Genomic DNA, 12566 nt, shown 5'->3' on the forward strand with positions numbered 1-12566 from the left:
AGAGAAGAGGTAATTAAATCATCAAATAATACATTTTGTTCTTCTATATATATTTTTTTTAATAAATAAATTAGATAGTATTTTTATTATTTTAAGAACATTTTGTTTATATATTATATATAGATTAGCCGTATTTCGGCAATAGCAGTGAAGTACGTTGGAAAGCCGTTGAAACACTCGGATACTAAAGATTTTGGGAAGTCATCAAACGCATCGAACGAGTGATCGATTTCTTTTTTTTTTTTTTTTTTTTTTTTTTGACAATTTGAGGTTGAAATAAGGAAATGATAATTTTGTACTCTTCATTGGGACAAAATCATTTTTTCCATGCTTGAATAATATGAATATTGCCAATTTTTGGTTTTGATGCACTGAAGTACTATCAAAATTTTACACATTCTTAGTTTCTTATTCATCTAGTTTCACAATTCTACTATTTATCTTAGATTTATCGTCAACTAGCAATTCTTCCTGTGCATCGCATTGCAAAAATGAAGAAAATTCAAATAAACGATAATTAAATTGCATTAAAAAAATAAAACATTATCGATGTATGTAAGAGAGAGAAATAGTTCAAAACAACACACCGTCGAATGAATTAGAATATTGCTAGTGAATTTGCAAATCTGATTTGTAATGAAAGTATTAGAGAAAAAAAAGAAGATAACAAATAGGACATAAAAAAGTAATAATAATTATTAATTTTACAAAAATTACAAATGTGCCATAAGAGTTTATGTTTCTTACTTTTATGTATGTATGAAGATACAGTAAAACCACGATAAATTAATAACTTCACTTAAATAATAGTTTCTTCTGGTCCCGACTCGGTAAAAACTCACAAAATTATTAGTTCGATAAATTAATATTTCACTAAATTAATAGAATTTTACTACTCCCGACTGTATTAATTTATAGATGTTTAATTATATTTCAAAACTCTCTTTCTCTCTCTCTTCCCTTCCATCCGAGTCGTTAATTATACTAGACACACTAGATTCTTCCAACTCCACAATGTTTTTACTGAATTTAATTATAAAAATCTTTCAAGAGAGTGAAATACTCAAATTACAATATCGATTTTATGTCATTATAAATATTACAAAATAAAAAAAAAAAATGTTTAGTTTAAAATAAAATATTTAGTCCTCAAAGCAAAATAGGGCCCTTAATTAGATGTATAGGACATGTTAATGGGCCGGGATATGTTGGGTTTCAATTCTTTATGCTATCCATAAATGGGCTGATTATAAATAAGCGCACGGTAGACTATTTAGTATTTATTCATAAATAAATTCATTCAATTTTATTTTAAAAGAAATTATAAAACAAGTTTCAGAAGTGTGCAAAAGACTAACATATTCCCTAAAATTTTAATTCATTTCTTTAACCCCATTTTAGTCCTCATTTCACCAATGATTCAATTTTGACCACGGGTCTCCGATGTTGACTTTCTCATAAAAAACCCTTAATAATTGAAGTACAAATTTATGCATTCTTTTTAAGTACATTTTATTTAATATATGTTGGTGAAAATTGGAATCTTTGGAAGATTTTGAATAAAAAAAATCGGTGTTTCAGATAATTATAATATATATTTCCGATTCCGATTAATTTTATTTTTCGGAATATTTGAAAATCGGAATGCAATCGATTATTATTTTCAGGCATTAGATTTTGAAGATCTAATATTCATAAACACCATAAACATTAGAGCCCCAAATATTTTCAGACTATCTGGCAGTCTACGGCTGCGATATATAATGAATTAAATGCATTTTTTCCTGTTGCACGCATATTAATCCACCTTTATATGTGCGCCTTTCCTAAAATTCAACAATATTTAATTATTTTCTTAATATGTTCGTAAAAATCTTCAACGACAATTATAATGGAACGGAACACCCACGATTTTTTTTCCAATTTATAATATAAAGACAACTCTATTAATGTAATTTTCACCATCTGCAGTGAAAGGAAATCGCTATAAAATATCGCACCATTAATTATATTTTCTCGACCTCACCTTATATATTGACATTCTTAAAGAAATATTTACTTCGTATTCATCTCCTCTTAGATATTTCAGTATGAACTCCAACGTTTCTAGTGGTGAAGATACACAAAGTATTCTAAACGAAGAAAACGAGAACAATGAAATTGAGTCGCAGAACCAAAGACGTCATCACCGCCACACTCCCTACCAAATTCAACGAATGGAAGAGTAATTTTTTCTAATTAACCGGGATTGCTTCATATGAAAATCAACCAATAACGAAAAAAATAATTTATTATGTGTAAATTTATGTGTTATTTCTTTTTGCACTAATATTGAATTCATTTTTTTTTTATTTAGGTATTTTTGGGACAATCCTCACTTAGACAAAACACAAAGAGAAGAGCTTAGTGAGGAATTAGGGATGGAACCTTTGCAAGTAAAGTTTTGGTTCCAAAACAAGAGGACTCAAATGAAGGTTGTTAGGACATATATAAATTGTTATAATTTTTTTTTTTCATTTGTCCTTATATTAAAAAAAAAACTTTAAAACTAATTACTCGCAGGCGAAAAACGAGCACAAAGAAGGTACTTTTCTTCGAGCTAGAAACAAGAAGCTTCGAGAAGAGAACCTGAGGCTTAGACAGTCTTTCCACAACGCTTGTTGTCTTCTTTGTGGTCGTATGGTCGCGGTAGGAGATTTGTGCTATGGTGAACGCCATTTTAGAATGGAGAACGCTCGTTTGAGAGAAGAGGTAAACGTATTATTAAAAACCTTTTAGAAAAAAAAAATCAATAAATGCTTATATTAAGTGATAATATTTATATTGTTATTACGCATAGCGTTCCATTTTTGTTACCATTAGATGTTTTTTATTGTCACATAATTGATTTTTTGATAAGATTATAGTGACAACATAGTAATAAGAAAAAAAAAGTACAGTTTTGATCTCTCGTGTTTGTACTAATTTCACATTTGGTCCTCCATGTTTGTAAAAAACACACTTGGTCCTTCATGTTTCGATAATTTAACAGTTTTGGTCATCCGTCAATTTACCGTTAGTCCGTCGGTTAAGGTAGTGATGGACACATGCTTGATACCGTTAGTTTTAACAAAAAAATTGACGGAATGGACTAAAAATATTGAATGTTTTGAAACATGGAGGACCATATGTGTTTTTTATAAATTTGAGAGACCAAATGTGAAACTGCTGTAAACTTGGGGATGAAAACTGGATTTTTCCCTAGTAATAATAGTTATCTTTTTTTACTACAAATTATTTCACTAAAAACAAAGATGAATCAAAATTGGATAGACTATTACTCCATATGTTTCATAATATTGTCGTTAAAGATTTGTACACACGTGTATAAAAAAATATTAAATTTAATATGGTTAACTCTTAGGAAAATATGCATAAGAAAGACTAATGCTTGATAGAATTGGATAAGAAGGGTACAGTAACAAATAATACATTTTTATTCAAAAAAAAATAAAAGAAAATTGGAAATTTTAATGTATTATTGGAAATTTAAAGTGAGATATAATATAAAATTGATTCTATAGAGCCATAGAAAATTTGAATGACTAGTTTTTGTTTTTCTTTAACTTTTTTGGCATTATTTCTACCAAATAACTATTTTGAAGGATTATTTTATTTTATTCTATTTATTAACTACGCTTCTATACAGATTAATCTAATTTCAACAATGGCTGCGAATTATATTGGGAAGCCATTGACAAATTACGATGATGCCCCCTCTACTTCGTCTTCTTCTTCCGTTCTGTGTTCAACTGATTCCAGAGCTGCTTCGGTTTCTAGTGAGAACAAGAGCAAGGGCAAATAAGTAATCTTTTGACGATTTTTATTTTCGAATAAATTTTTATTGTTTAAAACCAATGAATTGATATGTCATGGCTACTTTATTGGGTTTCTCAGTAAACTATTTTACTGTTATTTCTTTATTTCTACACATTAAATAGGAGTTAATTGCATCTACTACCCCTCTGAAAATCGCAACTGCGCGATTCCCCCCTGTCATAAAAAAAATAGCAATTACCCCCCTATGTTTATTAGTCAAAGGCAAAAACCCCCTTGAGGGCACATCGTGAGGCTCACTCGCTGCCTGTGCGAGTTTTTCTTTTCTTTTGCCTATGAAATGACAAAAATACCCAGCGGTTTTGCAATAAAAACATTGTTGTCCTGAAATAGATAGGTTTTAAAGTTAAGGGACAAAATTGAATTTTTTTAAAGAAATTGCAAAAACATAAGGGGGTTAAATTGCAAATAAGAACTTAATCAAAATCCAATCAAGAAGAACAGAGAAGTAGCTTCTGGGTGCGGGTGCCCTAATTCGAAGCCCTTAATCAAGAAATTCAAACCCACGACTGATTCATTGTCTTCTACGCTGGTTTCTATCAATTTGATTTCGTCTTGTTCCGAGAGTGCGATTCTCTTGTCAAATTCGGGCTTAAGACTGAAAACCCCGAGCTTCACAATTTTGGGGAAATCGAAATCGCAATTGGAATTGAAGTCTGAGAGAATTAGGAGAGTGGCATTATATTGGGGGTGATTTTCGAGAGGAGGGATGGGAGAGGGAGCGGTCGAAATCGGAGCCTCCGGAGAAGAACTCGTCGTCAAGGGTTCCGACGCGGGAGAGCTGGAGGAAGGGGCGGCGGCGGCGGCGGTGGCGGTGGTGGTGGTGGTGATGGGGTGGGTGAAGAGTTATGGTTTTGGGTGGGTGGGTGGATGGGAGTGGGGTGCGGGGAAGATGAAGACAGGTTAAAACATTCTTTATTTATTATTTTTTTTTTATATTTAATTCAATAATATTTTTGTGTATTTTATTTATATAAAATTGAAATAGAATTAAAATTAAACACATTGAAAACAATTTCAACATGTAATATAACAAATCTCCTTGGGGTATTTTGGTCTTTTTATTGTTGGTCAAAGGGAAAAAGATAAATGGGTTGAGTGTGCAGTCTAAATGTAAGCATAGGGGGGTATTTGCTTATTTTTTTATGACAAGGGGGAATCGCGCAATTGCGATTTTCACAGGGATAGTAAATGCAATTAACTCCATTAAATAGTAAAGGGTATTTGCGAACGAGTATCCAGATATTTGTGGTAATGGATTACTGTTATGAATTGCTATTAAAATTTTAAACTATTCTGGTATGAGATATATTAAATAGTGATAGTTTAAGCATTGTATTTTCTTGAACTCTCTTTTGAGTTTTCGTGCATTCCCTGAAAAAATAGAGTCAAAATCCCGATTTCCCATAATATCCGAAGCTCTATCTTCCCTAGCTAGCATTGAATGATTCGCTGCACGAGCTATGAATCGGAACCAGCGCTTCTGGGCAACGAGTGGGAATCAACAAGATGTTGAAGAATCCATTCTTGGAAGAATTTCTATTTAGGAACAAGAAATTAGTGCGATTTCCGAAAATTTTGAAATTCTGCCGATTCCCAGCATCACGATTTCGGAAAAAAGATTATTGAATCCGATTTTTTTGAACCGAATCTGGAACTCATTTCAGCTTTCGAAAAAAATGATTTTTTTCCCTCAAGAAGCGATTTCCGATCCGTTCCGTGCTATTCCCACTCCAACCATGTTTGATTGATTATAGTATGTGTACTTTTTTTTTTTTTTTTTAAATTCACTCATATATAGAAAAGCACATATTTATAAAATATTATTTCAAAAAGTAACTAAAAAAAATTGATTATTTTTTGTGGCGGCTTCCTAAATACTAATTCTTAAACTGTAGAAAAAAAATTATATAGATAATAATGATATATAAATATTATAAAGAAATTATACAGTATAGTAACAAAAATCTATGTCTTTTAGAATTTATGAAGTTAAACAATAGAAGTTGTACCTTAATTCATTAAAATCGAAATCCAATAGGTACTTTAACAAAATTTTCTACACAATAAAATCAATAAATTATAATATCTATAGTATAATGCAAACTAAACATATACAAATTATTATTACGTGCACCTGATACAAATTTGCACTATGCATGCACGAGCTCATGCACTATCTACGTACTAAATAGTTGAATAAAAAAAATGCACTGAAGTTAGGTACAAACTTAAATTGTTCATAGGGACACAAATTAATTTTCACGACCTCATTATATTAATTTATTTTAATTATATATATTGTAAAAAAAAAAAAATTTGCACTATAGTAATTTTATGTGCATGACATGCATAATAGTTGCACTCTCAATCACTACTATAGTTTGTTCAATAAAGGCACTGAAGTTGCACTTAATATACTCTTTTTTTGTGTAATTACTTATATAAACCCTTTTGATTATTCTTTTTTTCAAGGGAAAAATATAAAATAAATAAATGACAAAAAAATAATTAACGCAATTTCGTCGAGGAAAAAAAAAAAGGTGCGGCGAACACAATATTTTGGTTCGTGCGATTTATGGATATCTATCCGGAATTTATTCGTTTTAAATATTGAAATCTAGCCCGCTGATTTATCACATATCGGAGAAATCTACATTGCGACATAACCATTTATTACGATAATACCGATTTAATTATTATGTTAAATCTTTCGTCTGTAATGATTGTACCTGCGTTATATAGGCATACATATCGTCGTAATCTTTTGTTGTTTTCTTTTTGTTTGGTAAGCGCATTATTACAACGAGCCGTTGTAGAGCAAATCTTAATTTCGGTTTTGCCAATTCGTAATTTGTGTACTTGTGTAGGTTAAATTTAAAATTTAATTCATTTTATTTATCGGCGATTCTCTTATATATTGTCCTATAAAATCATGAAGATTTCCATTCTACTAATCACCCTTTTGTATTCATTTTTTTTCCGATTTTTAATAGTAAGAAGATAATATTAATGTTATTGCACAATCTCTACTCGAAATTCGCAATAAATTCGCCCTCCGTCGTCTCCGTTTCTCTATATTTACAACATTTCAAGAAAAGTTTAGTCTCGTTTTGGGTCTTCGTCGTTAATATTATTTCAGTATGAATTCGAACGAATCTCAGGGTGAAGAAGTGGAAAGTATGTTTAACGAAGAAAATAACAACTTTATTGGCGAGAATAATGAAACTCAACAGCAGAACAGAAGAACATACCACCGACACACCGTCCATCAAATTCAACGACTGGAAGAGTAAATAGTTTTTTAATTTATTAAATAGAATTGCTTCATATATAAATATTGAATTACAAGTCAAAAATTGATAAATTAATTGTTCTGCATTTTCTATATTAATTAATTAATTAATTTTTTTTTACTAATTAAATTATTTTTTATAGAACTTTTCGGGATAGTCCTCTCTTGGGAAAGAGGCAAAGAAGTGAACTTGGCCATGAATTAGGGATGGAGCCATTGCAAGTTAAATTTTGGTTCCAAAATAAGAGGACTCAAATGAAGGTTTGTTGTAAATGATTTTGTTTTAATTTTTTTTTTTTATAAAATTAATTTGATTTTTTTATTTTACATGATTTTATTTTTTATTAATTGCAGGCGAGACATGGGCACGAAGAAAACAATCACCTCCGAGGTGAAAATGAGAAGCTTCGAGAAGAGAACTTGAAGCTGAGAGAGTCACTTAGCAGTGCGCGTTGTCTTACGTGCGGTCACATGGTTGCAGTGGGAGATCTGTCGCACGATGAACGCAACTTAAGAATTGAAAATGCTCGCTTGAGAGACGAGGTAATTCATGATTTTTTATTTTTATTTTCTATAATGTTTATGAAAAATTGAATACACGAATAGTATATTTTTTAATATATTTTTTATTTATTGAAAATTTTAATTTGAAAATTAGGTGCATATTTTGGATATTGGGTGCGTTCCTTGTGCAACTATATATCAGTTAGAATAAAAATGTTGCTTGTATAGAAAAACTTATATATAATTTGAAAAGACATTTATACCCTTGATGGAAAACTATGAAATACAATTCATTATAAATATGTTTATATATTTATGGTGCATCATATTTTAATTTCCTTTGAATTTTTATTTTCTTCAACTTAGATTATATAATTTTGTAATTAATATTTGAAATATTATTCTTCATTAAATTTCTAACTTCGCTGATGATAGATAGTTTCGCAAAATGGATCCCTTAATAAAAATTGTATCGTATTTTTTTTTTAAATGAGTATAATGTGGGATATATATGTTCACATATGATTATTAATTATTTTTCATTTCTTCAATGTTTTATTTTATTTAAATTACAAATTGTTAGAATATTAATTATTACATAATTGGCAGTAGTACTAGATTAATTTTCTTGTCATTTTTTGTATTATGCAAAAATAATTCCGAGTAGGAATTCGTAGAATCGCCAATTATTCAAAAACTAATTATAATAATATAATTTTAATCTAAAGAAATTAAACTAAATTAATTTTAAAAAATGATAACTAAATAAGAAAAAAATAGAAACAATATTCCAATAGTATATTGTGAATAATTATTTATATTTTTATTTGTTAATTAAATGTTTGTGTGCAGATCAATCACGTTTCGTCGATAGCAGCGCAATATATTGGGAGGCCATTGATGCAGTCTGTTGTTACACCATCTTCTTCATCTTCTGGTCTGCGCTCAACAAGCAAGGGCAAACAAGTTTTGTTTTGATTTTCTTTTTTCTATTATTTTTATTATTTATTTTTATTTTTTTCCCTTCAAGTATTTTTGTTTTTTTTTATAATAATGAACAATATGATCACCTATCCTTATTGAACTTCTCAGCAATTTAGTTTTTACCATTTCATCAGTATACATTTGATATAAACTGCTTTGATTATATACATAGGATAAATATACCAGTAGAAAAATTGCTTTATACTACGATCATTAACTGTAGTAAAAGGTACGAATTTGCCCTGTAGCATATACAAGATCGTCCCATGGAAAAAATTACCTTTTGTTATGATTTTTTTATCGTAGCAAAAACATTCGGAGTAAAAAAATAGAAATCATAATATTTCTTCTCTTATATAAAAGTCAAGAAGCTGAAAGAAAGGAAACCAACATCTTTCTCTCCCTTGTGACAAAAGAACTTGAGAACAACAAAGTACAATGCAAATACCCCACAATCTCTTCAACACCAAACAATGCAGATGAAATCATTACAGAAACTGAAACTTTTTATTACACCACCACAAAACAAGTTCTTAAAAACTTATTATTTCCCATTAAAACCCTAAATCAAGAATGCCCATCACCCTACATTCTTGATTTTGCAATCACAACGTTGCCTTCACTTCCCACATCTGTTGCCCCTTCTCTTGTCCACGTCACCTGGAACTGCTCCTCAGTCACCCCTTCAACCACCAAAAAAATTAACAACAATTAAAGAAACGTTTTTAAAAGTTATAAAACATTTTTCTTAAAAATTACCTAAACGTTAGAAGAGCTTATAAGCTCTTAAACATTTTATAACCTTAGCCAAACAGCCTCTAAATGCATGAACACATAGTAATTGTTTTTATTAGATATTTAAAACAAAAAAAAAAAAATACCTTTTCCCATAGCAGCAGTAGAAGTAATCCCTCCCTGAACAGTCCTAAGAACCCTGTCATAATAATTAGCACCAGACCATTTCTGATGAGCCAACGTATCGACCCCGTGGCTCCTCTCCTCCCTCTGAATCTTCTCCACGTAAGCCAACATTCCCCTCCTTGCGAAATCCTTGGCAAAAGTGTCGATTATCAAAGCGTCCGCATGGAAACCCGCGAGCGTAATAAACTGCCAGCAGTATCCCAATTTGGCAATCCTGGGAATGAAATCCATCATCTGCTGGTCGGACATTCCGGAAGCGTCCCAATTGAAGGATGGGGAGAGATTGTAGGCGAGCATCGTCTCGGGCTGGGTTGACTTGACCCCACGTGCGAAATCGGTGCACTCGATTATATCGGGGCTCGATGTTTCCATCCAGATTATGTCCGTGTGGGGTGCGAACGCCCATCCACGGACGATCGCTGCGTTCACCGATCCTTGAAACCTATATATCGATAACACAAAATATTATAAGTAACATATAATCCTTGAATCTGCAGTTCGAAAAATAATAAATCTCTTCAGCGTGTCGAAAGTGGAAAAAACAAAGAAATCAGATACCGACACTGTCGAAAATGGAAAAAATAGCACAAGAAATCAATTTCTTGCATCTCGATTAGAAGATCTCATGCTCAATTTTTCAAGAAAACATTAAATAATATTTAATTATTCAATTAATCAATTAATCATGACATATCTATGTAATTCAAACGAAACATTATTAGGCGCTACACCTGATTATTCATACTGAGTGAGTTTGAACAGCACATCTACACATAATCACACGCACAAACCCTTCTGTATGTGTGATTACTACCGGGCAAATTATTTAATCAAATTTACAGTTCAAACACACGCGATGTAAATATTATCGTACGTACCTATAGAATCCTTCTCTGGTTCTTGGGAGATCCCAATCCCAGAAGAGATTGGCCAAGCCGAGACGGTCGGCGATTTCGCGGCCATTTTCGTTCGAGAGGCACTTGTCGTAACTCGAGTGACTCATCCACTCACTGAGTTTCCTCTGTTTCTCAGACTCGCCGATATTGAGAGCCTTGATCGCATCCACCACGCACTCGGAGAACGTCTTCAGACGCGCCATCGCCAGCCAGTTGTCCTCAATCGCCTGCAGCTCCGGCCCGGTTTTTCCGGCGGCCATGGCTTCCGAGAGCACCGCCGCCAGCCCCTTCCCCCTCAGCGCAGGGTTGGTCACGCCGAGGATGAACTGGTGGTCACGCGCGTCGATGTTGGTCTGGATTAGCGTGGCCGCCACCGCGTCGGTCCTCGCCACCAGGACGGTCTCCACCCCCATTATGTCGAACTGGAGGCGGGCGGCGACGAGGCGGTTGATGTGCTCGCTGACGGCGACGAGCACTTTTCCGGCCATGTGCCCGCACTTCTTAGTCACGGAGGACTGGTCCTCGATGTGGACGCCGGCGGCGCCGCGCTCGACGAACAGCTTGCAGAGCTTGAGTGTGGCGGTGGCGCCGCCGAAGCCGGTGTCGCCGTCGGCGATGATGGGCTTCAGGTAGTCGACGAAGGGCGTGCGCGCACGCTCCTCGCGGCTCATGCTCATACGCGCCTCCCTCTGCTTCCGGTCGTGGTACTGCTGCGCCATGTAGAGGTGCTCGACTTTGTTCGGAACGGTGTCGTACGGGTAGTCCGCCAAATCCGGGCCGGGCTCGTTTGTCGACGTGTGGGTTGACGAGCACTGCCAGCCCGACACGTAGATTGTGTCGAGGTGCTTAGCCATCATGGTCACCTGGACCGGGTCCAGTGAGCCGAACGTTCTGGAAGCCGTCCCGTTGGCTTGGTGGGTTTTCAGCGTGCGCCACAGCTTCTTAGCCAGCTCGTTTGAGCCGTAGCTCTGGGGTAGGTTGCCACGTAGGGACACCACATCGCGTGCGGAGTACGGGCGGCGCGTCAGCTTGAACCTCTCGGTGTTCCACCATGCTTGCACGTTCGCTACCTCCGCTTCAAATCTCCCTTCTTCCTCCATTATCTGTTTAATTAATTTTTTTTTTAAAACAAAAAAATGTTAAAAAATTCCATATTATAACCAATAATTACTAAATTAAAAAAAGAAAGAAGATGAAGATGATCACCATGGAAGGAACTGAGAAAGATGCAGACATGGTAAGAAGTGAAACAAATTTTGTGTGAATAATAATTATTAAATGAAAATAATGTACTTTCTCTCTCTAGAAATATACAAATGATGGTAATGAAAGTTGATGTGAGGCACCCTCAATTTATAAAGAAGGTGAAGGGATAAATTAAAGATAAGGGAAGGGCAAAACCAACAACCGAGAAAAATACCACTTCAATTTTTTCATCTTTCTTTTTTGTTTATTCTTATCTGCATATAATTTAGGGTAAATTACGAAAACTCCCTGAGCTTAGGCTAAATAATTAAAACCACCCCCACCTATTTGTAATAACCAAAATCTCCTTTTGATTGAGTTTTTTAACAGAAAATGTGTACAGTCTATTATATCTTCTGTTAAATAGAAGAGTAATAAAAGAAAATATCTGAGATTGCGTAAAGTCTACTCTCTAGAATAAAAAAAAAAAAATCGTGAAAAGTCACACTGTAAGGGGGTTGGTGTAAGACTGAAACAAAACTCGGGATCTTTTTGATATTACGAATAGGTGGGGGTGATTTTTGTTATTTTGCCTAAGTTTGGGGGTGTTTTTGTAATTTACGCTATAATATAATATTTTATGTTATTATTTTATTAAGGGCATGCACGTAGGCGGCATGGCGGTGGGGAAAAAATAAATGAGATTTTGCTCATTTCTATGACAATGGATTTTTGTCTTGTTGCTTATTATTTAGTAACAGATTTTGTTTTTTTATTTATTAATATTACAAGGGTTAAATTAAACTTGTAACGAACCACGTGATCTGGAGTTTATCACAACTTAGTCTGTTAATCACTTGATTGCCGGGCTAACAGAAAAAAAATTGGGAATTAGATGCTACACC

The 12566-nt window shown here is 33.5% G+C and overlaps 1 protein-coding gene across 1 annotated transcript; it reads right to left on the reverse strand.

Annotated features, from left to right (window-relative positions):
- Positions 1–8988: 8988 nt before the first annotated feature.
- On the reverse strand, positions 8989–11837 carry ICL (isocitrate lyase). Its single transcript, XM_012997041.2, has 4 exons — positions 11683–11837; positions 10459–11579; positions 9541–10022; positions 8989–9342 (listed from the first exon to the last, which is right to left on the reverse strand). Exons 1-4 carry the CDS (start codon positions 11710–11712, stop codon positions 9245–9247), a joined length of 1731 nt encoding a protein of 576 aa, XP_012852495.2. The 5' UTR covers positions 11713–11837; the 3' UTR covers positions 8989–9244.
- Between the last annotated feature and the right edge of the window lie 729 nt (positions 11838–12566).

The sequence above is a fragment of the Erythranthe guttata genome, chromosome 13, assembly GCF_056151865.1.
Source record: "Erythranthe guttata isolate IM_541 chromosome 13, IM_541, whole genome shotgun sequence".
NCBI classification, from domain to species: domain Eukaryota; kingdom Viridiplantae; phylum Streptophyta; class Magnoliopsida; order Lamiales; family Phrymaceae; genus Erythranthe; species Erythranthe guttata.